Here is a 26,947-nt window from a genome sequence, read left to right as displayed (position 1 = left end):
TTCTTGACGACCCCCCCCGGGACCCATGCCCCATCCAACCACCCCTTCTTCCTGTCCCCTGACTGCCCCTGGATCCCCTGCCCCTGACTGCCCTCTGCCACCCCATCCAACCCCCTCCCTTCCTGACTGCCCCCCCAGGACCCCTGCCCCCATTCAACCCCGTTCCCTCCTGACCCCTATCCACACCCCTGACTCCTGACCACCACCCCAAACTCCCCTGCCCTCTATCCAACCCCCTGCTCCCTGCCCCCTTACCATGGTGCTGGAGCACCGGTGGCTGGCGGTGCTACAGCCGCGCGGCTTGGCAAGAGCCAGCCATGCCACCGCACAGCACAGAGCACCGTGTCAGGCCGGGCTCTGCAGCTGCACAGCCCCAGGAGCTCACAACCCCGCCACCCAGAGCATTGTGCTGGCGGCAGAGTGAGCTGAGGCCGTGGGCAAGGGGGAACAGTGGGGAAGGGGCTGGGGGTAGCCTCCTGGGCCAGGAGCTTAGGGGCCGGGCAGGACGGTCCGGCGGGCTGGATGTGGCCCGCAGGCCGTAGTTTGCCCACCCCGGTCTAGATCTTCAGCTGCAGTAAATTGGTACGGCGCTCCATTAAAGTCAGGATCTGGCCTAACATGTGTAACTAAAAAGAAATTCCATTCTCCCAGCTCATTTTACAGTGAAGCAATAAAGTACGTTCCTCTTCCTAGCCAGAATTGATCACGCTGAGATATTTAATGCACTTTGTGAAAATGTTTTATGGTGTTAAATTATTTTTGGCCTCCTCCAAACAAACGTGCATTGGAGAAATTATGAACAGCAGCAACTGTGTCAGAGCTAAGTAAATAGGTAGTTAAAGGAATTTATTTTTCAATCAGTTTTTCTTTTTAAAGTAGCTGCCTACAGCAAGTTGCTTGCCAAAGTGTGGGAGCGGTGAACCTTTGGGGCAACGAGTCTGCCTTGGTTGCACAAATAGGAAGCATTTTATTTTTTTAAAAGAACCAAAAATGGCAATCTTAGGTTCTTTGCTCCTAAAGTCAACAGGAGGTTTTTTACTGAGTTCAGTGACAGCAGGATTGGGCTCGCTGTAGGGAAAGAGGTAGACATGGAGGTCTGTAGCCACACCCCCCTCCATGTCCTTACTCATCTCCCACCCCGGGAGTGGCAGAGGGAAATGGTTAGCAGTGAAGCTGGGAGCTCTCATGGAAGGCAAACTTCGTCCCCAGGGTAGCTCACTGTAAAATGAGTTGGATACAAACCTAAGGCTTCAGTTGTTGGTATCAGTGTGGCCCTCACTGTCTGATCTATAGGGTCCATAAAGCTGCAAACTCTCATGGTACTTGAGCATTTTGCTGTCCACCCTGGCCAGAACCAGGAAGCTCAGAGGTTGTCCTTTTGCATGAAGGAGTGACTCATCCAATACAAACCAATTGTCTGTCCTCACTTAACAGCCCTATTAGTCATTGATCATAAAAAGAAACCGTGGGGCTGATTCTTCTCGTGCTTACATTGTTTTACTCCAGTGAAATTCCATTGACTTCAGTGGAGTTAGTCCTGAGTCTCACCAGTGTAAGTGAGGGGAGGCCTGTGATGATGCTCTAGTTCAAGCACAGCAACTGGACTTGAAGCCGTAATAAATTCAGGGAAGTCCTTGACCTGTATGCAGGAGGTCAGACTAGATGATCGCAATGGTCCCTTGTGGCTACAGAATCTATAAATTGGGATGCGTTTGTAAAATCTAATTCTTTCCGATTCAGTGATCAACCCATTATTCAGCACCATAATGACACGTTGGCAAACCATTCAGTTCATGTCATTCAACAGATGTGATTTTTTGCTGCCCAATTTACATTCCTAATTATAATGACCAGGGTCGCTTTATGGACGCCTTTGTAGGAGACAAGCAGATAGTGACAACCATGAATATGTTGTGCTTTGCATTAGCCATTTTAACACTTCTGCAGGGCACAGAGACCAAAATTACCCCAATGAAAGTGATGTGAGAAATTATGATTGAGGAAGAAGTTGATTGGGTTGATGTTTCTTCCATACACGGCTGTAGCGCCGCTCTTTGCTGGCAATCTATGTTCTATTTAAGTGGCTCAGCCTTATATTTGTTTACATTTGGTACCATCTCCATCTCCCAGTATTAAATTGTTTTTGAAACAAAAAAGGATCCATTATATGAGGGAAATAACAATAAGCTAGTTTTTCAGGATGTGACGCAGTAGGGAGCAGGGTGGATTGACCTGGGAATGTCGTTTAGTTTTATTGGGACTGTCTGCATGGGGGATGGGAGAGCAGGGGATAACTTTAGGTGAGGGAAACTGGACAAAGGGAGAGGGGGAGAGAATCATAGAAGGAGGGGGATAGAGCCTGCTGGAGGGGTTTTTTTTGTTTTCAGTTTTGGGCTGACTGGGAAGACGCAGGGAACCCCAAGTCTGGGATCTAAGATCCTTGCCCCCTAGAGGGACCTGGCTGAGGGGTCCTGGTTGTACCTACAAGCCCTGCTTCAGACCGTGTTCCTGTCGTCTAATAAACCTTCTGTTTTACTGGCTGGCTGAGAGTCATGGTGAGTCGCAGGAAGTGGGGGGTGTAGGGCCCTGACTCCCCCACACTCCATGACACAGGTTTCATGACACTTAGAAGTGGTTGCCCCGGTCCCGGTGGCAAAAGAAAACATTCCTTTTGTGAGCCCTCCATAGTTCCAGCTATAAAGAAGTGTGTGACCAGGTTCATCTTGTTAGTGTAGCTGAGGTAGCCTCGTCTGTGGTTTTCCACAGGGCCTTTCTGCATCTTTACTATTTCCTGTCACTGACACTGGCGTGGGGGGTCTGTCAGCTCACACTCTTTGAAGTGAGAGAAACCAGACTCTAAATAGGAAAGCACGTTTACAAAAAAGAGGCTAAACCCCAGAACTGAACACACACACACTTTCCATCTGAGACAGTGGGATGTCCACCAGCCATGACGCATGGGCCGAATTTCCCTCCCTGTCCGGGGGCAGTGTTGCCCTGTTCCTCCAGCACAGCGGTCCTAAAGCCATTGTAGCTGGTCACAAAAGGGTCATCATAATATAGGGAGATACTCATCTTGCTCCACTCCCTATGGACAGCGTAGGGGATGAAGTCAGGGTTATTTCTGTGCTCCATTGATCCCCAGTTGCTCTAATGACCCCACTGAGCCATTGGTACCTGGAGGAAATTAGAGAAGCCTCTAGTCTGTGCTGAATTACACCGTGGGAGCAGCCCAGAGCACAGCCAGCTCAGGATTGCAGGGAGGAGTGGAAATTTGGCCAGCTTCCCTTCCTCGAGTTGTCCCAAGTGCTCCTCAGCCATAGACAATGACTGAGGCCTGTCTCTAAATGGAAGTGAACAATGGTATTGTTTGGGTTTTCAGATGACTGGGCATCGCAGATCATTCACGTTCTGCACAGTATCTCCTCAGAGTGTTCCTTTGAGTAACCAGCAACCAGATCATGTCTCCTCTACCTCCGTGAATGGGGCGAGGAGGACCGAAACCCCAGTGGCAGAACGGAGAGTGTGGCTGCAGGGGATGAGAGGCCCTTTCTGCAGCATTGTTCTCTCTTCACCCAGCCCCATGGAAACTCATCCATGGGGATTTGGATCTGCAGGCGGAAGAAAGTGGGGCTGGTGGGAAGCTGATGGTAGTGTCTGCACGTTGTTCCGTCACCCTCTCCCACTCACTGAACCATGAATATCTCAGCCTGTGTTAATGCTGCCTGAGGCAGTGTTATCTTATTTGCTTCCACCTATGGAACTCTTCTGGTGGGTGTTCTTCATGCACTGGCTGCTGGGGAGTCTCTGACAGCCGTACCCCATCAGAATTGCACCTTGCTCATAGAGGTGTTGGGAATCAAGTTACCTTATTAAAGTAAAATCTATAGGCACACTGGGACCAAATTTCACAACAGCCCCCAATGCTGGGGTAATGTGAATTCATTCAGGCACCATGAAATGCCCTTCATTCCCGTCCCCCTTCCAACCCTCACGCAAACACACTCAGCTGTGGCTCAGAACTGCATAGATTTATTGATGTAAAATTTGTTGATTACTTTTGAGGATGGCAAGGGGTGAATCTGGTAGCCAGTTTCAATGGCTCATCCCCCCAGCCACCTGGGCCTTGGCAGCTACACCTTTGGGAAGCCCAGTGTATATCCCTAGGCCAGCTCCCTGGCTACAAGCTAGCCACAAGCGCTGTTTCCATGACCACCCTGTTCCCCACTTCCATGGAATAACGCAGAGAGTGTGCACTGTAGTACAATCCATCCCTCCTCCTGGGGAAAACTGGAGAGCAAGAGGCAGCAGGACTGGGATGAATGGAGCAGCTCACATCTCTGAGCTATTGTTTCAGACTGTCTGCAGACTCATACAGAAATCACTGCAATGGTTTACAACTCAGTTCATGTTTTCAACATTATCTTTACAACCATCAGACTAGAAATATCATCAACAAAGAAATGAGCAGTGAGATTCTGGAGCGTGATTCTGCAGCAAGGAGTGAATTTTGTGGCAAATTTAATAACTGCAGAATACATGGGGCCCTGCCTATGACTGGTTTGATTGTACAGTAGAACCTCCCTAATTTACACTGACATCTGGGAAGCTTTTTGTATGCACAACAGGATTTTTGCAAATTAGAGTACTGTGGTTGGCCCCCAAAGCTGGTCAATTGCCTTAGATAATAACTTAATACTGTGATCTCAGGAGTCGCTGTATTCCCTGTATTCTGATACTTGTATTCCCTGGGTTTTCCGTAGAGTAAGTATATGGAACACTGCAAATACCAAAATAACCATATCCATTTAATTAAAGATTAAAATGACCAGTTTGAAAGGTGACCACTTAGTTAACAAACACAAGCAATAATGATCTACCCCATCCCAGGGATGATGTAATGTAAAGTGTACTTTGTCTATTTACTTTAATCTGGACTCGGATTCACAATGTACTCATATAGTAATATATTTTTCACTGTTACCAAAGTCTCAGGAAATGAGACCTTACTGCAATTTCTTCTCTTAAATCTTTGTAAAGCAGTGGGGAGAGACTATCCTTTTGGGGTTCATACTGCAGGCAGTGCAAAAATCATGCAAGGATCAGGAATGGAACCTGTAAGGGTCCTTCAGTGTGAATTATTGACTTGCATGGGCCTTTGTTTGTTTAAATCTGGTCATTATTTGCCATGTCCACGGGTAATCCTTGCACACATGCTGATGTGTGTGAGTGATGAGGTGCAGGTTAGCAACATATGTGGACAGGGCAACATCCTGTAGCAGGAATAATAATACTGAGAGTTTATACTGTGAGCTGTTTTCAAAGCACTCTCTAAACATTGACAAGGCTAGGTTACCCTTCCAGCACACCTGCAAGGTAGCTGCCATTAGCCCTATTTTACAGATGGGCAAACAGAGGTAGAGAGATGTAAGTCATGTAAGGCTATTTTGTGAGTCAGGATCAGAACAAGGATGAGAATCCAGCAATTCCTGGCTCTGTCATCTACACTGTGTTTCCAAGGCTTATAAGGCAAATGATTGTCATGGGGTTTAACAGTTAATTGGAACCGAGTGGCCCTTAGGTGACAGAAGAGCCTGTTGAAAAGCTTGGTGGCAATAGTGCAATGCAGTTAATAATAAAAAGCCCTCTGGTATGTGGTGCAGTGAAGTCCTGTAAACAAAATAATTCAGTTTAAGAGCTTTTAAGACAGGCAGTTAAGCAATGTCGCTTACCTTGCAGTGGTAACAAAGCCACGATACAGAGCACGGCGGTGAAAGTCATGTTGTGGGATATAAACGTAGCCTGTCTCTGCTATGCTGCACAAACTTCCTCTTCGCTTTAGAAGCGCAGACTTGCAGTCGGTTCCTTTTCAACGGGGTGGGGAGTGGGGTTATCATGACTTCATCAGCGCTGAGGTCACTGCCTCCCTCTTCTTTTTCTGCTGCTCCCACTTGCCTTCTCGCTGGGTTGTTTCCTCTGCTGTGACCACTAGGGAGAAAGCTGCGTGACCCCATGTGTGTTCTAAAATGATTAAACTGTGGTTGACAGGTGCTAGATGCTATGACTCTATGCCCGCTTAGACTCAAATGTCATAGAGGTTGCATCCCGCTTATGCTCTGTGGGAAAAGGAGCATAGCAGGGGAGTGAGACAATGACAAAAAGAAATATAGAGTCCTGAGAGACAGGGGTGCTGGACGAATGTGTATAGTGGGGGTGCTGAGAAACTATAAAACCTGTATATGAAGGAAACCACTTAAAGACAGGGGGTGCACTTGTGGAGGAAGGATGGTCTGGAGATTAGGCCTCAGGAGAGCTGGTTTCAATTCCCTATTCTGCCTCAGGCTCCCTGTGTGATGTTGGGATTTAGGTCCAGATTTTTAACTCTATGTAGGTGCCGGAAGGGGAAGGTGGGTGCCTAGTGGGATTTTCAAAAGCTCTCCAATTCAAAGATTTTTCAAAATGGTGAGCTTCTGAAAATACCAGCAGGCACCTTTCTGAATCTTCAGGTGCCTAAATAGCGTCAAAAAATCTGTCCCTTAGTGTATCTGAGCCTCAGGTCCCTATGTGTCCAATGGGGATAATAGCACTGCCCTGCCTCACAAGGCCCTGGTGAGGCTAGACATATTAAAAACTACGAGGTGCCCCCAAAGTGCTGCTTGGGGGTCTGATGTATTTGTTAAGTCTCAGCTGTAGCAGGGTGGCCCAAGGAAAACTTTGAGGAGCCAGAACCTAATCCTGCATATTGCTCTACATCTCTTGGGTGCTTTGGAAGCTGAGGTGCATTCTGCCCCCAGGTCAGCTACTCCTGTGGAAGGGGCTGTGTGTGAATACCAAGTAGGGTTTGTTTTTATTGTTGGTGAACTCAACCAACAAGCTATGTCTGTTATCCAGGGAGATACGAGCCCAAGTAAATGTCTCTGGGGGGGTTTTTCAGTTGAAAAGGGCATTGTTAATGAGGCAGCCAGTTGGATTAGAATAGAGTGCACACATTCACAGGGAACACATTTGGATGCACAGGATGAACCAATTAATCGTAAATACGTTATGCATTTTTATCGCTTAAACTTCTGGACCAGCTAATTAACATTAGGGCCAAGCATTCCATTTTCTGGTAAAGCAGCTTCTTTTATTAATGCAATTGATCAACCAAGGGTGTGACTGGATGTGGGTGATAAAATTAACATGGGGGGGGGGGCGGGAATCATAGAAAGAAAGGAGAAGCAGCCTGTGAAGTAAGGGATCTCTTGAGTTTAGAATTGGTGATTCCAATCCTGCACACCCAAATCTCCTCCTGAAGTAACTGTGGGTGCAAAGGGGATCCAAATCGCACTGAAACCAATGGAAGCCAGACTGGGCCCCAAATCATGAAGCCCTCCATACTGATGCAAAACTCCCACAAAGGGTGAGATTAACTTATGTGCAGTGGGCCATCAAAACTGAACTTAAGTAAGCCTTGTGCCCGTTCTCTGCACAGGGGTGAATTTCACCCCTACAGAACCCTAGCAATCAATTCCCCGTCCTCCCTGAAGTAAGCACGTAACTGTCATACTCACTGTTTCATCAATGAGTGGCAAGGCAACCAAAGAAAGTAAGGTCAAGATGAGATCACAAAAGGCATTCAGATGAGGCATGAGGGGTTGAAAAATTTATTACAATCTAAAGCAAATCAAGCCCTTTCCATTCAAAGTTATCTCAGTCCTTTGAAAACAAACTGGGAGTGTGTGTTATTTATTTAGGCGTATCACTGATATATTTTTTACTCTCCCTTTTATAGTAAATGTAAGGGGCTCGTGAATGTTTTTGTCTTAGAAAAAGGGATTGCCAACCTGAAAAGTCAGAGAAATGCTGACCTAAATTATTCATGCAGGGTGAAGTTGACCTATGGCAGAGGAATAGCAAATCCCACCAAAGCCCTCTTGTCTCTCCACAGGGGTATACTTCACCCATATGCTTTACCTGAATACTTGCTTTCAGATTCACTCCTTGCTGGGTGGACTATGTATGTATTTGAGAGGAAAACTGTAAATAGGAAGGAATTGCTCTGGATGCATTTTAACTTTATGAAATCATCTGTGAGCCGTTTGGTTTAACTTTTGAGAAATCCATTTAATGTAACAAGCAAATTAAAATGGCATGGTTGTTTCAACAGTTGTTAGCACTTGAAATAGAAGATTTAAAAAAAATAAAATAAAACAAATACAGATGTCACAGGTAATTACAGCGGGTTTTTTTGGCAATACAATTTTTTTTTAAAACGTCAAACGTTTTTCTCAAATAAATACAGTCTGATCACACTGAAAACATAGTAAACATAACAATACCACAGCTTAAAAATTAAAAAAAAAATGCATCCATTGATAACATCAAGTTTTTAGAACTGTCCACAGAGAGAAGCTTCAGAAAGTACTTTCTTAGTGGCAACAAAACAAGTTAATAAAAGGATCTGGTCATATATTTTTTATTCTCTTACATGTATATTTCATAAATATTCAATCAATAAATGTGTTCAGGTATTTGAGGCAGCAGTGACAACTAAGTGGCATATTAGAGTGTATGCAGTCAATTGCATTTACAGTTTGATTATTCACTTTAAATGTGCCTGCTCTTCGCATAATTTCCTATGTATTTAAGAATGAAATGATTTCCTCTACATTTAGGCTCAATTTTTGTTAGCACTAGACTTTCCATTATAATCAGTACTTTTCCTACTGACTTATATGTTTTAAATATTGAAGTACTGCAAATCAATTTTCAGTCCTGTGTTTAAATGTGAAAATTATTCGGCAACTGCCTGACTCAAATATCCTACATCTCTCTTGTTAAAATGAATGTTAACTTAAGCAGATGTTAAGTTTTCCCCATACCCCACACATGAGCTATTGAGATTTTCCTCCCCTCCTCTTCATCTACAGGACTGCAATTTAAATGCAAATTCTGGGTGCTACCAAAGTTCACAGTAGTGTGTATAGAGTTTGCCACTGCTCTACAGGATGCTGAAATGAACTGCAGTTCATCTATGTTTATGTTCATTATTTAGTGTAAATTCAAAGGAACAATTCATCACTGTTTTTAAATGATATACTCATGTAGTAATGCAGGTAGGTCTCACAGCAAAAGCCTCAATTCACTGCACAAAAGATTTTTTTCCCCACAATAAAACAGACCTGAACTAATGACTTCATCTTCATTTGGTCCCCAATTCAGGGGTGCATCCCTGTTCAGGAATGTTCTTAAGTACCTGCTTAATGTCCATGGAAGTCAATAGGATTTAAACACATGCTTAAATGTTTTCCTGAATCAGGGCCAGAGGGCCAATCCAGATGTGTAAAGTGTCCTCAGCGTCCACTGAACTCAATGGCAGTGGAGAGCACACAGCACTTAGCAGGGTCATGTCTTGTGTCACCTGATCCCAAGCCCTGAAGTCATTAGAAGTCGTTCCAGTGGCTTCAGTGAGCTTTGCACCAGGCCCTTAGCTCCTAACAGTTCTATGCAATTTCTGCTAACAGCTAGTTTAGTGGAAAGGCTGTTAATAATAATGCTATGCCCAACTAGATCCCAAAACCGTCTTTAAAAATAGATGCACACAGTACACACAGATTTCAACATCTAAGTCCTTCTGGTATTAAAACCTGTAGGAGCCAGGTCTGTTGATAAAAATGATATACTAGGATACTACCACTCTGGAATCATTTCTCCTTTTTTTTTTGTTTTTGGTTTTGGTTTTGTTATTTTTGTTTTGCAAAGTGGTTATTTTTTTTTCTTCACAGAGCTATTTTTAAATAACTCACTCTTTGGTTATAATAGATGATCACTTTACTATTATTATTTTTATTAATAATAATAAAATAAAGAAACTAACTCCACAGGAAAAAGAAAGAAATGCTTTCTAGCCATCAGTTGGCCATTTATTCTAGATTTGCTCAGATTCCATGTAATGGAAAACATCATATTCCAGAAATAATGGGCCACATCTTCCACTGATGTAAATGGACATAGCTCCATTGATTTCAATGGAGTTAAATCCATTTACACTGGATGAGGACCCGGCCCAATAACTACTTGTAGAACTTAAGCAATCGACTGTAGCTACCAGTGCATTGATAGTGAATGAGACTCATGAAAATGTGGCACCTGATGTCTGCATCAACACATCCGATGCACAATGGACAAAGTGCTGAAATCACTGGGAACTGTGCACATCCTGTCTGGCAGAGACGAAAGTGTTCTATGCAAGGTTTAATATACTTCAGTGGGCTCTGTATAGGGCAAGGGGCATGCCTGCATGTGTGAGCTTGCAGTAGGGTGATCAGCTAGCAAGTGTGACAAATTGGGACACGTTTTTTTCTGGGGGTGGAGAGGTGTTATAGTTGCATATATAAGACAAAGCTAATATCGGGACATCTGGTCACCCTAGCTTGCAAGATCAGGGTCTACGACTGTTGCAACCCAAACTGTTCCACTTAAGGGAGGAAGTATAGGCAAAACATTCAGGTAAAGGCAAATATATACTGGACTCAGGGCCCAAGAAATCAGGGAGGCATCCATTGAGCCCTACTGAAACACTTGATCAAATCAAATAGAAAATGGAAAAATGATGTAAAAATAGTCTACCATTAAATACACATTAATGAGCAGAAACGTAGCAAAATATAAGCAGTGATGCTTTTTTTTTAACATTCTAGTTAAAAACATTAAAAAATATCTAGGGTTTTCCCAGTGTGATGCATTTAAATAAAATACCTAGGGTTTTCCCAGTGCAATGCATTTAAATAATGTAAGATGCATTTTTAACAAAGAACCTTATCAGCACCAGTTTCCTTAATGCAAAACCCTTATTAGACAATGAAATACTGGAAGAAAACAAGATTTTTTTTTTCTGAGATTCCTGACACCTGAAACTCAAATGTGAGATCAGATAACAATTGCCAAAATACTTTCCCAAACATCCAAAAATATACTTTTTTAAGAAGAGAATGTTTTAACCCTTTTTTCCCTTCTCAAACAGAACACTTTTTTTTAAAATACTAACTCTATGCAAAGATCAATTACTACAACATTCAACAGTCTATGCATACAGGTTTTGTTCCATACCTATTACCAGCTACTGTCTAAACAAATTCCTGAAACGCTGCTTAACAATGGTCAAATCTGGATAGCTTTTCATCATATTGCATATGTTACCCAACCTCTTGAAAGCATGCAGCACAAAACAGTAAGTTAGCAATGGAATTTAAATATACAGTGAAACCCAAATTATTTTTGGTTTGATTGTCTGTTTATTCATTCAATTAAATAAACTCCTTTGCAAGTTTGTGGTAAGTAAGCATGGAGGAAAACAAGCAATAAACACTTCAGAATGTCTGTACACGCTAAAAATAGTTTAAATTATAATTAAAATAAAAAAGTGACAGCAATATAACTGCACAGATACTGATGCAGTTTAGATACTGAGGCAGTTTCTTTCTGTCATCGCATAAGTTATCTCCCTGACTTTTCAGTATACATCCCTGGTATAATAATGCATTTATTGATGTCCTATTATGTATTACATATATTGTAAATGTACAAATAATAGACTACGGTTATGGTCATATTGCACAAGTTGAGCTGTTTGTTGACTTAAATTCTGTACAGAATCTGCTGTATATTCATTGGCAAGGTCCACATCATAAACTAGTTAAAATTGTTCTAGACCAAGCTGAACTTAAAACCCTTAAGATTTGCTCTTGCTGTTGCCACATGGGTGAAATTCCCATTGAATCTGGTGGGCCTTTTACCTGCATCACATATGAAAGTTTAGGCTCTTATTTTAGGTCACTGTGATATACTGATTGTGTGGCCAAATCCCAATCCCACTGAAGTCAATGGGAATTCTGCTATTGACAGGCCTAGCATTTAACAGGATTATTCCTCCCATCCCCCACCCAAATCTGCACATTTATGTGGATAACAAGAATATTTTGTATTATGGCCAGAAAAACAACTCTATTCAGGACAGTGCTTAACTCCCATTTTCTTCAAGATAAGCATGTGCTTTAGTGTTTTCCTGAATTGGGGCCTAAAATAGTAAATATTTTTACAAAATAGTTTTGGAACCTTCATGCTTCAGGGCATAAACCAACATCTTACTGTTGTGGGTCAGGAAGGAACTTTCCTGGAGGCAGGTTATCCTATAACTGCTCATTGCAGGCTTTCTTGCATCTTTCCCTGAAGCAGCTGATACTGGCCACTGTCAAAGAGAGGATGCTGGACTAAAAGGACCATTGGGTCTGATCTACTACGGCAATTCCTCATGACTTTAATGGGATTGAGATTTTAGCTCAATATGAAACAAATCACCTCATAAGTAACAGCTTCTTGGGTTCACTGTGTTGCTTTTTTCATCACAGTGTATTCTTTCTCAGCTCTGGTTTCTATTTGTGACAGATGGCACTTAAAATGTTAAAAAAAACAAAGGGGAAAAAACAAACAAAAAACAAAATCCCCCACAAAAACACCTCCCCCACCTTAAATCTAAATTATTAGCATATCCTTTCGACCTCGTCATTATCCTTGATGAAGGCTGATTGCTGTAGAACATCACTAGGGCTGTGAGAAATATTCACAAAGGGTGAAATTCATCTCTGTGTAGAGAAATCAGCAAAAGGCCTATGTATCATATAAAACTGTGTTGTAAGGTCTTAAACAGTATTTGAGTGATTCACAGGGTTTTATGCTGGTCCTCTGCATAGCAGTGAATTTCAGCCAAGAAAACCTTCAAATTTGGAGTACTCTTTTCATTTCCATTTAGTAAAACTGCTCCAGTTCTTCACTGAAAAATAATCCTATCTTTCATGTGAGAACTTCACCTCTGACAGCTTTGAAGTTCAAAATCGTGTTCTGATGCAGATCAACGTCATGTGCTTCAGTCTACCTTAGGCATCAGGTACCCACCTGTGTAATATGTAGGCATCTAATACGGTAATGAAAAGGAATAGTTTGATGCTACTCTATAATTGGAATAGAGAACTCCCTTCCTCCTGGAGATGACACAGGATATCTTATGGAACACATTGAGTGTAGCTATTTTGGGGGACCACGAAAGTGATATTTAGCAAAATTTGGGAGTAATGGGGAAGGTGTCGACATAGCCCAGAACAAAATTGCAAATATTTGTTCTGCAAAAGTTTGCAAATGAAAAAGACCCAAAATTCACAATTTTCACACAGTCCTAGTTGTCACTAACATGGTGCAGAAGGCGGTATTGTCTGAGTTCAGTTCAAGATGAAAAATATATCCGGGCTATGTAGCCTTAGATAACATAGACATTTCCTGCAGTGCAGGAGCCTGGACGTATAGTTATATTCTTCCATCAATTAAGCCCTTTCTTATATTCGCCTAGTTTTACATATAAGAACTTTTTGCACAAATGTGACTCTATAGGTGATATGCTAGAATGTTTTTGTGAATGATTCACCTAAAATGTTACGAATATTTTTTCCACTGTCATTAAACACAAGAAATGAGACACATTCTCTAATGCTTAGAAAGGCCATTTTTTGTTTGTTTGTAAGTTTAGCTTTGCCTATTCTTGTAGTAAGGTCTCTCGCCAGTTAAAGCCTCCTGTTGGTCCATGTGTGAGAGGGAGGATGGGGGGGTCTGTTAGTTGCCAAATACCTGTCTCTCCCAATTCTTCGCAGGAACAGAACCCCAAGTATGGAATCTGTCAGGAAATATTAAAATACGGAAAGGCAATGAGAAGGAATAGATCTGGAGCAAGGGTGAAGTTTTCAAAAGAGCCAAGTCAATGGGACTTGTGTTCCTAAATTATTTGGGCTCTTTTGAACATTCCACCTCAAATTCAGAAGATACTTTTAATCTGAGACACAGCAGGATTCAGGAGTAACACTCAGACTAGAGCTGGGTGAATTTTTTCAGAGGTAATAGTTTATTCTCTCAAAAATGCAGCAGTGGATCGCCCTAAAAATGCATGGATTTGGGTAAAATGCAGCAAATAGTCAACAAAAAAGGGTAAAAAAAAATTTCTCAAAACTAATACAAAAAGATATTTTGTTTCAGGTTGAACTAAATATTTTGCTTGATGTGAAAAGAAATAAAAATAAAAATTTTTGGTTTTTCATTTTAGCAACAAAAACTGATAAATTTCCATTTCAAGTTGATCTGACCCACCAGATTGAAAAATCAGTTATTTGTTCATCTCTAATTCAGACGTGCTTTTTAAAGCACTTCACTGTGAATATAAAATATTTGAGGGCCAGACTCCAACTTTACAATATCTGCTAAATAACGTACAGCACATAGCTCTGTGTGTGTTTATGTCCAGGTCTTTTTGGCTGGCTTAACACTATAAAGAGTCAGTACCGCTATGGGAGAGTGACCTGGATTCTATTCTGGCTCACTTATGAATACAAGGGTCAGCTTGTGTAATAAAAGGTGATGATACAAGAAAAAGAAAGAGCGCAGATGGATTTCCAGCTGCCTGGTTGTGTTTGCAGGCTTGGCACACAGACAACACTATCTCCTGACATGAAGTCAAGGAAAGGGAATAAATCTAGATGCCCACAATGACATTTTTCAAATCACTTTCCTGACTATAACAAGGTGCATAAGAAGGGGGACCATAAGTGCCACCACCCCAAAAGCATAAAAGTGCAGTTGAGAAATGCAGCCCTTTTGTATGCTCGCTCCCCTGTTATCTGTTGCGAAAGGGACTTGTAAGATAAGCCTCTTAAACCAATCTTCTCTACTCACATGATTTCTGAAGCCTGCAAAGCTCAAACAATGGACTGAATTATCAGACACTAGGAACAAAGTCTCCTCTGGCTTGTAAGGAGATTTTAATTTTTTTTTTTATCTGAAGAGCTTTACCCAGAGGTAATTACCTTTCTGACCATCTGTACAAAGTCCTTGGAATTCTGAGGCGAGAGGCCCTGGAGTTGACAAGTACAGGCCTCCAGAGACGATGCGTGAGCCACTATCAAAATGTTATTTCCTGCAACAAAATGAATAAACACTGATTGTTTGGGATTTAGGAAAAAAAGCTCTATGCAGTGATAACTGTCCAAGGCAGTTTGAGGCTTTTAAAGATGGGTTTAATTTTATACAGAACAACACAGTTGATATATGTGAGAAAATATTGCTTATGAATAATACTTCTAGCACTTTTTAATCTTCAAAGTGCTTATGGCTAGAAAATTGAAAATTCTTCGTGCCATTTGTTGGGTTTTGGGCAACCAATAGCTTTGTGAAGAACACAAGAATTTTGGTGAAAAGATTTTGCCTGCTTTGAAATTTTTGGTTTTTCAAATGATACAAATATATTTGTTTCAGTTTCCTTTGTGGAAAAAAAAATCTCAGCAAAAGGTTTTTCAATTAAAATAAAATGTTTCATTTCATTTGAAATTTTTCAAATTTTTGCCCTACTTCTGGCCAACATTTTCAAACCTGGGTTGCCTACAGTTTATTCAATCACCAAAATAAAATCTCCCTGATTAATAGAGGTGCCAACATCCTCATTGATTTCAGTGTGAGCACTTCTGAAAACCAAGCCACTTTTATTCACATAGATAGGTATGGATTTGGGAGCTAATGTTAGGCACCCAGGTTTGAATATAATGCCTATATTTCTAATTCAAACTGGAAATAAGGCACAGGTTTTTTTGTAAGTGAGAATAATTAATCATTGGAACAGTTTACTAAGGGATATGGTTGATTCTCTGTGACTTGAAGTCTTGAAAGTCTGGTCTATGTTAGGTCGGCATAACTAAGTTGTGTGAAAAATCCACACCCTTGAGCAGCGTAGTTAAACCAACCTAAGTCCCCATATAGCCAGCGTTAGGTGGATGGAAGAATTCTTCTGTTGACCTAGCTACTGCCTCTTGGGGAGGTGGATAACCTATGTCGATGGGAGAACCCCTCCCATCGGCATAGATAGTGTGTACACTGAAGTGCTAGAGTGGCACAGCTGTGCTGACGTAGCATTTTAAGCGTAGACAAGCCCTCAGCTACAACTAGCTGGCTTTCTAAAAGATATGTACCAGTTTAATCACAAGTTATTAGACTTGATGCAGGAATCGGTGAATGAAATTCTCTGGTTTGTGTTATGTAGCAGGTCAGACAAGATGATCACAATAATGGTCCCTTCCGGCTTTAAAATATACAAATCTGAATATAATCTGGGGCTCAAATCTGCAAATCCTTATACTGAGCATAGTGCTTGCTACACTAAGGTCTGGTCTACACTACGGGGGGGTGGGGTGGGGGGGTCGAACTAAGGTATGCGACTTCAGCTACGCGAATAGCGTAGCTGAAGTCGAACTACCTTAGTTCGACTGACTTACCCGTCCAGACGCGGCGGGGTCGAACTCCGCGGCTCCAAGGTCGACTCCGCCACCGCCGTTCGCGGTGGTGGAGTTCCGGAGTCGACCGGAGCGCGTGGGGAGTTCGAACTATCGCGTCTTGATTAGACGCGATAGTTCGAACTCCGAGAAGTCGAACTCACCGCGTCGACCCGCGCGTTAAGTATGGACCTACCCTAAGTAATACCATTATTTTAACAGTACTGCGTTTGACTGAAAGCACTTCTAGGATCAGGCCTTTAGCGTTAAGTGGGGTTTTATTGTTTCTCCTCCCTAAATTCAAATTTGGCCATGTCAGTGCTGACCATTGGTTTTTCAGTTCTTAAGTGTTAGTCAGAGTGTATTTTATTTTAGAGTGATTTTTTTTTAACTCAACATATGGCTAGTTGTAAAATTCTCAAAGAAATTCATGAGAACGACTGAAAAAGAGCAGAAATTGTTTTGTGTTCACCCATTTTTTCAGGAATTCTATTCAGTAGTAGAGCTGGTAGAAACATTTTCATGCTGGTTTTTTTCCTCACAAAATTCCAGATTTTCAAAAATGCTCAACCAGCTCTATTTGATAGAATAACTTTGCTGAATCAAACAAGGTGAAAGGAAACAATCCTATAGTAATCCACGAATCACACCCAATTCTTTCCATCTTCTAAAAGTACTTTATAAACATTAACTCATTATGCCTCAAATATCCATGTGAGATGTGTATTACCCTCATAACGCAAGAACTAAGGGTCACCAAATGAAATTAATAGGCAGCAGGTTTAAAATAAACAAAAGGAAGTATTTTTTCACACAATGCACAGTCAACCTGTGAAACTCCTTGCCAGAGGATGTTGTGAAGGCCAAGACTATAACAGGGTTCAGAAAAAAACTAGATAAGTTCATGGAGGATAGGTCCATCAATGGCTATTATCTGGGATGGGCGGGGATGGTGTCCCTAGCCTCTGTTTGCCAGAAGCTGGGAATGGGTGACGGGATGGATCACTTGATGATTACCTGTTCTATTCATTCCCTCTGAAGCACTTGGCATTGTCGGAAGACAGGATACTGGGCTAAATGGACCTTTGGTCTGACCCAGTATGGACGTTCTTATATTCTTATTTAACAGATGGAGAAACAGGCAGATAGGTTAAGGCCAAGAATTTCAAACGTGACTAGTGATTCTGAGTGTCTCAGTTTGTGAGTGTCCAACTTGAGGTATCTTAAAGGATCTTGATTTTCAGAAAGATCTTCAATACCTACCCTCTGAAAATCAGGTCCCTTTAAGGAGACTCAAGTTGGGCATGCACAAATTGTCAGCTTCTTTAGAGGTCCATGTTTTCACCCTGGGTTCTTCTACCTGCTTTTTGGGGCAAATTATTTCTAAAAAAGCTTGCGAAAGTATCAGTAAAAACAAACAAGTAAAACAGCTGGGGTTCTAGAAATATCCCATCTCAACGCTTTTAATGTTCGGTTTCTATTCACCATAACTGATTTCAACATTTTATTTGAAAACATTTTTTTTCGTTTTGTTCAGGTGCAAAACAAGCCTGTGCTGTAGCAATGACCAGCCTTAGGCATCCATACTAGGCCAAACAAAGACTCTCCTTCTGGTCCTGGTGGTGGAGATGGGAGGGAGGAAATGGCCTGGAGTGGAGTTGTTCCATGGGCAGAGAAAACAGGGGAAACTTGCACAGCTTGCCTAGTTTGTAGGGCTCCTAAAACATTAGGGTCTCGTGACCACTGGTTCTGGTTATGGACAAACCTGGTAATAACAGACAATAGAATATTTTCCCTAGACATGAGCCTGAACTACACAGTTTCACTCAGGTCTTGAATCCCCAATGTCTGTGGGCTGAGAGGATTCAGAGATGGGGTTTTGACAGAGACAGCGACTAGCCATTGTTATTCAGTTCCAGAGTGCCTATCTGTGGTTTTGGATCATTAGATCCCTCTGTATCATGGTGCAGAACCACTTACCTTTGCCTTTGCATTCACTTATGATTTCTTTCGTTACTTGATAGCTTCTACTTATGTATGTGTCGTAAGACTCTGAAACCACTAACTTGCTGACGGGTATATGAGGTCTACGGACAGAAAAACGAACACAATAAATTTTCAGGAGGAGAGATTTTAAATGCAAGTTACTTAGACCCTGTACACACTGGTTGAAAACATGCATTGCCAGTGCCCGTGTGTTAAACAAGAAATCTCTGTTGTTTCTCTAATCCTTCTAAATAACTCAACCTCCTACACCTTGTTATTTGTGTCCGGAGCATTTCCATAGGTTATCAGTGGGCTTTGAACCTTGGACTTTAGGCACCCAAATACAGACCTCCATCTCTTGAGCTAAAGGAGTAATTCCATTAGCTGGCAGCAGTAGTAAACTGTTTCCTTCTATGTACACCAGTCACTAGAGATGGAAAGCAGCATACTTATACAAGCATGTTACACTTGCAGTCGCGTGTAATAGTAATAATAACAACACTTTGCACTTCAATAGGTCCTTTGATCAGAGAATCTCAAAGCAATTAATTAAACTCCCCAGCACCCACGTGAAGTTTGTGAGTGATACTGCCCCTGTTTTAGAGGTGGGTAAAATGAAACAGAGACTATGTCTTCACTGAGTTATTTCTTCAAATTTCCCACCAGTACAGCTCTGCCAGTGGTAGTAATGGTGGGAACTCTAGTATAGATGAGGCGCTGGTGTTATTAATCACAGTGTTGTCTAGACCTGCTCAGAGCAGGATCAGATGACGTGGTGGTAAAAACACCAGGGGCTGCTGCTGCCTTAGAAAAGCATGGTACTGCACTGGTGGGAAATGTTTAAGACCAGCTCAGTGCAACAAGGCCAGAGTGGTTAAGTGACTTGCCTGGTGTGATTTTGGCCAATGAATTCAATGGGAGTGGTATTGGAGGCAAGCCATTGGGAGAGCTTGGGGTTGGGGGTCGGGGAACAGAAGGCCCTATTCCTGTCCCTGGGACACAAGGAAAAGCCCTGTCTCCTAATTCCATCCCAGGATATGAGGAAACTCCCATTGGTGTCAGATGGAATTACTCATCTCTGACAGCAGGAGGCTAGGGCTCCAGGCGTTCACCCAGTCCTCTAGTTTAACCATCAGACCACACAAGAGCAAGTTTCCTTTTTGGCTAGGAGAACATACTTTATAGTCTTCCCAGAAGCTTTGTGTTTCCTGAACTGGCTATGTTCCTGTGTTCTCGCTGCTTTGCTTAGTGTTAGCAATGTGATGATACCCTTTCTGGAATAAGTGCAGTGTAAGTATCTCTGTTTAGGTGCAATATGCACAATGACTATATATTTCCACAGACCCAAAAAGGTAATTTGTAGGCAGGGAGGACAAAATATAAGCAGCTATATGGTATAATTAGGCATGAAAGGATTGAAAGATTGTTTTGTTTTGTTTGTTTGTTTTTTCTTTGGTTGCTTATTTCTACTAGGTCATCCTAAAATAGAGTAACTCTGGTGTAATAAATGGATTCAGGGTTTCTGATCATATCACAAACCACAAAAAGCAGCTGCAAAATAAGTTGTCACCAAACACCCATGTGTTGGAATTTCCTGTGTTACATTATTTATAAGGTGGGAATGATTTTATCTGAGACCTTTTAGTTTGCGTTTAAGATCCTTCCCTTCTCTCTAAAACAGATGGTTTACTGTTGATGAGAATTCACAATAATTTTGACATTTCACCAATGTGACTGAGTGCTGCCCAGGATCACATGACCTTTCCCTAAAATCTATTGCTGTTTCAGAAGCTGTTTAGGCCTGGTCTACACTGGGGTTGCGGGGGGCGGGGGGAGGGTCGATCTAAGTTACACAACGTGAATAACGTAGCTGAAGTCGACATACTTAGATCGACTTACCGTGGTGTCTTCACTGTGGTGAGTTGACTGCTGCCACTCACCCATCAACTCTGCCTGCGCCTCTCGTGGTGGTGGAGTACAGGAGTTGACGGGAGAGCGCTCGAGGGTCGATTTATCGCGTCTATACTAGACCGATAAATCGATCCCCTCTGGACTGATCGCTACCCGCCAATCTGCGGGTAGTGTAGACATACCCATAGCATAAATGAATCATAGATTTGGAAGCAGGGAAAACCCAGAAGGTCATCTTATCTATTCCTTAATTCCTTGTGCGATATATGAGACTATTCCTACCAAGCTGTTTTATTTAGCCTCTCTGTATGCCTTCCAGCCGTTTACAACACAGGTAGGCACTGTGTATGAGTCAGCATCCTTACATTTCAAGCAGCAACTCCCTTGGTGTGAGATGGAGCTTTGGTTAGCAATTGCTGAGAACTTGAGGCTAAATGCAATAGTATTTGACAGCAGAAGCTGCTGGCACCAAAGGGGTTTTAAAAGAGCTGGCTGAGGAGCTCACTGGACCGCCAATTGTTGATTTTTCAATAAGTCTTGGAGCACTGGGGAAGTTCCAGAAGACTGAAAGAAAAATTCATGTTGTGCCAATTTTTAAAAAGGGTGTGTCAGTTTCCTCTGATTATAAATTATCAGAAACTTTCCATCAAAATGTTTATTTGAGGGGGAAATGGTTTTTCAATTACATGAAAATTTTAATGAAAACATTTCTGGTTTCATCAGTAATTTCTGAGTTTTTGCTGAAAACTCCAATACTAAAATATTTTCAGTCTGGCAACTGAAAAATTTGAAACTGAAAAATGTTCACCTTTTGGTTGCTGAAAAGTAGAAATGATGTTTGTTTTCAGGCTTTTAGATGAAAACCTAAAAAATTCTGATGAAAACAATTATTTTTAAAAAACCTGCTGAAATTTTTCACTGGGTGGGGAGACAAAACCCCTCATTCCACCTCTCATGGAGAATACTTCACTCAGAGGAGCATTTGCGAGGGTTCAGCAGTTAGTGTCTGAGATCCTCTGATGGAAGGCGCAACGATCAGTGCTTACTATTAAGCAGTATTAACCACTCGGCTGTATTGTGTGCACATACAGATAAAAAAAGGAAACTGGAGTTGGCTTTAAAGCCTCGTCTCCTGCTACTTACAGAAGAGGGTCATGAGAGAAAAGAGCCTTCTCCAATAAGAGTTTCATTTGCAATAATATTGAAAGTTTAAAAAAACATGTGTCTTCTGCATTTGTTCCAGTGACACTTAATGTTCACTTTAGGGAACATGAGCTTTTCGGAAGGGAAACTGAAGACTTATATGGGCACTTTGTGCCTGGCAATGTCAAATGTGGGAATGAATAAAAAGGAGGGGGGCCACTGCAGGAGCTTCTCGTGTTGATTAACCATTAACTTACAATTCTTGTGGACTTTGGCTGCCTTCCCAGCCACAATGAAATAGTAGTCCAGGAAGGAAGAACAAACACCAGAGGAAAATTGAACATTAAGGGCCAGACCTTCCGCTAGTGTAAATGGGTTTAGCTCCTGGAGGAGCCTGGCCCTAAAATGGAGGCATCCTAGGGGTGGACAAAGGCAGGAGTCTTGAGACCAGAGTCCTGTGGAGAGATGATTGGTGAGTGATTGGTGCTAGCTGGCTGGATAGGGCTGGGCTATCTGAGTCGGGAAGATGATGACGGCGCTAGGAGTGGAAAGAGGACAAGGGTCTGTCCCAAGGATGCCTTGAAATTACTAGTGGACGCTAACATGTTCCTCAGCATGTTGCCAAGTGTATAATTAAGGGCCCCAACCATGCAATCAGAAACCCAAATCCATATCCAAGATTTGCATCAGTGGGGTAGCTGGTGACTGAGGCTATAAATGTCCACCACAGAGAACTGACTCAGCTCAACTAGCTCTTTTATTACCTTTTGAAGCAGAGATAAGCCTGGACTGCAGAGTTCAGATCCAGAGCCCAAATCCCAAAGCTCTGAAACATGGTTTAAAAAAAAAATGCAGGGCTACACCCTGGCCCATGAAATGCTCCACTTTGCACGGCTCAGCTGCACTAATGGGGCATATGAGGATTCCATGGGAATGGGGGAACCTTAGCTCCGGGGGCACAGTTTATCAAAGACATACCTAGAGTGCAGCAATTCTCTGGTGAGCCATGCTTCTAGGGCACCATTACTAGCTAATGCAAATTAGAGCAGACCTGAGCCTGCTCTAATTTAGGCTGGGAACTCAATAAGCTCCCAGCAGCCCCAGGGACAGTACAAAGGTAGCCAACAGCTCAGCCAGAGCTTAGGTTTGGGTCCCTGGTGTTTCGTTCCTTTCTCTCCTATGCATTAAATTCAAATTATTCATTGCTAAGGAAACTCTGTGAGAGTGACATGCCAAGTTCTGCTACCTGTAGGTTGTATCAACACACAGATTGGCTGCAGCTAAATCCACTGCGGGTATCCAGGCAGGTAATGTGGTACCAGAGACCCATTTTGTCCACTCAAATAAGCCCGGCTCTACTCGAATCTTTAGGTTATTTTCTTGTTGCAAACCTGAAAGAGAAAAAAAAAAGGTGTGTGGGGGGGAATCCCTGGAAGCAAGGGATGGGACTGGGGACAAGAGGATTTAGGATTGGGGTTTTTCTTTTTTTATTGGTGGTATTTTGATTAGACATCAACAAATTCTTCTACGGGTTGAGAGTCAGGGCCAGATGTGCACAACTCCAGTATTTGCTTGTGCATGTAGCTAGTTTACCATATATATGAATGGCAGGTATGTCCATGTGTCACGTAAGTGAACAGAAGTAAAGAAGTGCCCCTCATCTAGACATAACTCTGTATTTTGTATGGAGCCCTCTTCAGATTGTACATTCCAAATGGTCGAAGGGTGCAGAGCTGATAAGCGTGCTGATGATTCTGAAGAGAAGATGATGGCAGCTCCATGCACACCTTACGCTTCCATTGGCCAAGGGAGCTAACATGTTAGCCTTTGCTTCCCAGCCCAGTCTGTGCAGCAGCATCTTTCTTGATGGCACCAGCATGTTTACCGGTGAAAGACATTAGCATTAGTTAATAGCTGCAGAACCAACAGGGGGAGCTCACATTTCCTTGCATCACAGTGTGTTTGCATTGGGATGGTGAAGTTAAAAAGGATGTACTGAACACTAAACTTATACATATACCACACCATACAAAAGATTTAAAAATCGTACGTTTGGGCACCTGGAAATGGGTAATAGCCCCTCCACCCCCGGCTCCAATATAAACTACAAAAGCAGTGTCAATATTATATAGCACCCCGGCGTGGTAGGCACCTGTTCAAACATATAACAAAGAGACAGACCCTGCCCTGAGGAGTTCAGTCTAAGCAATATGCCCCCAAGCTCAGGCTTACCCACAGCACTCATGCACAATCTATGCCTACTACGAGTATAATCAAGGGAAGGCAATTATTTGCTCAGGGCTTTGCTTAGTTGAAAAGCATATACCCAGGAATGTTGCCCATGACCCCGTCCCCCAGGAATATGCCCTGTAATACTCTATATGCTGCTATGTACTCAGTAGCTTACACATGATCTAGGACAGTGGCTCTCAACCTTTCCCGACTACTGTACCCCTTTCAGGCGTCTGATTTGTCTTGCATACGCCCAAATTTCACCTCACTTAAAAACTACTTGCTTACAAAATCAGAGCTAAAATACAAAAGCGTCACATCGCAGTGTTACTGAAAATTTGCTGACTTTCTCATTTTTACCATATCATTATAAAATAAATCAATTTGAATATTAATATTGTACTTACATTTCAGCGTTCAGTATATAGAACTGTAAAACCAAGCACTGACTTATGTAGCCTGTTGTAAAACTAGGCAAATATCTAGATGAGTTGATGTACCCCCGGGAAGGTTTCTTTGTACCCCCAGGGGTACATATACCTCTGGTTGAGAACCACTGCTCTAGGGCATTGGAATCTGTTAGACTGAGAATGTAATGTTAATCAGGGCGCTTGGACACAAGAACTGCCATATGAAAACAGGCCATTGATCCATCGAGCTGGTATCCTGACTTCAGTAGAAGCCTCATATTGTGCCTGACTATTGTGCAATGCTATGCAATGGAGGAGAGGAAAGAAAACCCATTTCCTGCCTCAGCTGGCAGTGGCTTCATACCCCAAAGCATGACGATCCCTGTTCCTTGTAACTTAATCTGTATAGTGCCGGGAAGAGGCATGCTATTTTTGAGGCCTTCCATTAAACAAATGGGTTTTTCATTGCTGGCTTCCCCGGAAAACAGGAAAAATCCAGACTCTCTCCCTTGTCTGCTTCTTACCTTTGAGAATATTGTGTGCTGTCTGTACACAGCGCAGCGACGGGGAACAGTAGACATGTTCAATAACAGTGTTACTTTCCAGCAAGGCTTCACCTGCAAGCAAAAGCTTAGCATCACTGATACAAACATTATAGTAGACATCACAGTAATTGCAGCATGCATGCTTCAATGTAGTTGTAACATAGCAGGAAGCTAATGAAGTTCTCCAATTGGATTGGTTATTTTTTTGTAGACCTATTTATCCAGCAGATTTTATTTCAGTAGTATACTATGCTTTGTGGCACAGACAGCTGTGAAGCTGTGGTACCTTTTTCTGTGCAGTCTTCTTCAGTTTCTAAGAACTCAGTCAGTGTACAGAGAAACGGCAGCCATTTTGTGCTCAGAATGGCTGTAGCCTGTTTCAGGACAGACACACCAATACTGTGCTCTCTCCTGGAGACTTAATTCTTATTTGTTCTTGTAGATTTCTCTATTTTAGATTGCCATCTTACACTGAAAACACAGATTTGCTCTTTGTGCATGGGAAAAATATAACAGGCTTGAGTCTCATTTCATTTATACTCAACTAAATCAGGAATAACTCCACTTAACTCAGTAGTTGAGAGCCTCATCTGGTGTAAAATCAGTGGAAGTAAGATGAGAATCAGGCCCAACATTATGATTATTTATATTACAGTAGCACCTCAGGGACCCAAATGAGACTGGGAATCCATTGTGCAAGGTGCTGTATACGTACAGTCACATAATAAGAGGCGGTCCCTGATCTATAAAAAGCTTATAATTTAAATAGGGCAGACAAAGGGAGGGGGAATACAAGGGTTATTAATCTTGTTAAATGTTTAATTATAACTGTACATATGTTTAACTGGTTTTTGAACCTGTGGGGAAAGCGGAGTGCACAGCTGAAGGCGATGCATGTGTGAAAATCTTTCGCCACTTGATTCAGAGCTGCTGTTTTACTAACCAGGTCAAGGACTGTTTGAAATGATAGCTCTGGGATTCTAGCATTTGTGCAGAACAGAGCTTTCGCCTGTAGATGGCAGGCATGCTGTAACAGTGCTAACGAGCTCTGTTATGTAGGGTAGTGTTGGTCATGTATACATTTCATTTCACACACACTGACCCCAGTGAATGGTGCCAGTGAAGTGTTCTCATTGTTTCTGAATTAGCCCTTCTGTTGTGTGTATTATGAGCGCAGGTTTTACTGACCTTCCTTGAGAACTGCCCCTGCAGTCTGACCATGCTATTATTATATCCTGATCCGGTTTTATTTAAAAGGCCTACATTTTTCAAAGTGTGCAGTAATCTTGGGTTCCCAACATGAGACACTTTAAAGAGGCCTGCTGTTCAGAAAATGCTCTGAAAATCAGCTTCTTAAAGGTGTCTCAAGTTGGACGAACCAAAATCTGTAACGTTGTTTCTGAACTCAGCAAATAACTTACTCTCACTCTATAAAGTAGAGTGGTAGAAGGCTACATATTCCCCTTATGAAACAGGCCAAGAACAGAATGGGGGAGGTGCCTGATTTGACTTGAACTATACTTGATAGTGTAAATATGAAACCCCACTGGGGAGATAAAACCATGTTTGTGCTGCAAACTACAGATAAAAAATTAAGCTTGTCAAAATCAAGTCAGGAACATATTTTGCATACAGCAACTGTCATGTTAACTGTAATACTTTTACTACCATCATTATCAACAATCTTCCACAGTGTGGCAAATTTACAGGGCACTTTTATGTGCAACACAGCTGCACGCCTAATTGCTTTGATTTTGTGCATTGTTCTTCCTGCCGCAGTGGCGGCTGAATGGGGCCAGGCTGACTTTAAAGGAAGTTCTTTTCTAATTAAATTGAAGAAACTTTCTGAAGGCTCTCGACGTGTCTAAACTCTTTTAGCTTCTGGCACCTGATTGAATTTTTCCATATTGCACTTGCGCTTTCTTTTCTGGCATGTGTGGGAGGAGATATAAATGCTTCTTGCGCAAACTATTGTCTCAGCCGACGAGAGCTTACCAACAAGTCTTGCTTGTGTGCAACCAAACACGGTGATTGGTGCATCTTTTTCATAATCCCTGAAACCACCACTTCTTTGAGGTAAGCTGTGAGGCATATTCAGGTTTGTTCGCATATACCTTCCTGTTAGGGGAAAGTTTAGAAGCAGGTACTGGAATTAGTGGATGACTGAGAAAAGCATTCAGTATCATGCCCATTACAACCCTTCATCAGAGGCGGCTCTATGTATTTTGCTGTCCCAAGCACGGCAGTCAGGCAGCTTTTGGCAGCATGCCTGCGGGAGGTCTGCCGGTCCCACACCTTCAGCGTGCCGGCCGCCGAATTGCCGCTGAAACCACGGGACTGGCGGACCTCCTGCAGGCATGCCGTCGAAGGCAGCCTGACTCAC

The 26,947-nt window shown here is 42.4% G+C and overlaps 2 protein-coding genes across 3 annotated transcripts in view; both read right to left on the bottom strand.

Annotated features, from left to right (window-relative positions):
* CRTAM (cytotoxic and regulatory T cell molecule) overlaps positions 1-5,913 on the bottom strand; it is a 28,455-nt gene extending 22,542 nt beyond the window's left edge. The window contains exon 1 of the mRNA XM_039496163.1: positions 5,733-5,913. Coding sequence (XP_039352097.1) covers positions 5,733-5,781 — 49 coding nt within the window. The 5' untranslated portion in view covers positions 5,782-5,913. The remainder of the gene's footprint in view (positions 1-5,732) is intronic.
* A 2,056-nt stretch (positions 5,914-7,969) lies between these two features.
* UBASH3B (ubiquitin associated and SH3 domain containing B) overlaps positions 7,970-26,947 on the bottom strand; it is a 104,121-nt gene continuing 85,143 nt past the window's right edge. The window contains exons 9-15 of one of the 2 annotated variants that reach the window (XR_005586585.1): positions 26,560-26,682; positions 24,544-24,636; positions 22,624-22,768; positions 18,318-18,424; positions 14,883-14,992; positions 10,741-13,702; positions 7,970-10,702 (exon numbers count right to left, since the gene is read on the bottom strand). Coding sequence is in view for 1 of the 2 variants with exons in the window: in XM_039496162.1 (XP_039352096.1) it covers positions 13,565-13,702; positions 14,883-14,992; positions 18,318-18,424; positions 22,624-22,768; positions 24,544-24,636; positions 26,560-26,682 (716 nt within the window). In the remaining variant the exon portion in view is untranslated. Of the gene's footprint in view, positions 13,703-14,882; positions 14,993-18,317; positions 18,425-22,623; positions 22,769-24,543; positions 24,637-26,559; positions 26,683-26,947 lie in introns of both variants that reach the window. The other variant, XM_039496162.1, reaches the window with a different exon arrangement.

The sequence above is a fragment of the Mauremys reevesii genome, linkage group 12 (assembly GCF_016161935.1).
Source record: "Mauremys reevesii isolate NIE-2019 linkage group 12, ASM1616193v1, whole genome shotgun sequence".
Classification (NCBI taxonomy): Eukaryota; Metazoa; Chordata; order Testudines; family Geoemydidae; genus Mauremys; species Mauremys reevesii.
The sequence above is the reverse complement of the archived record's forward strand: the minus strand, read 5'-3'. Positions and strand labels throughout refer to the sequence as shown.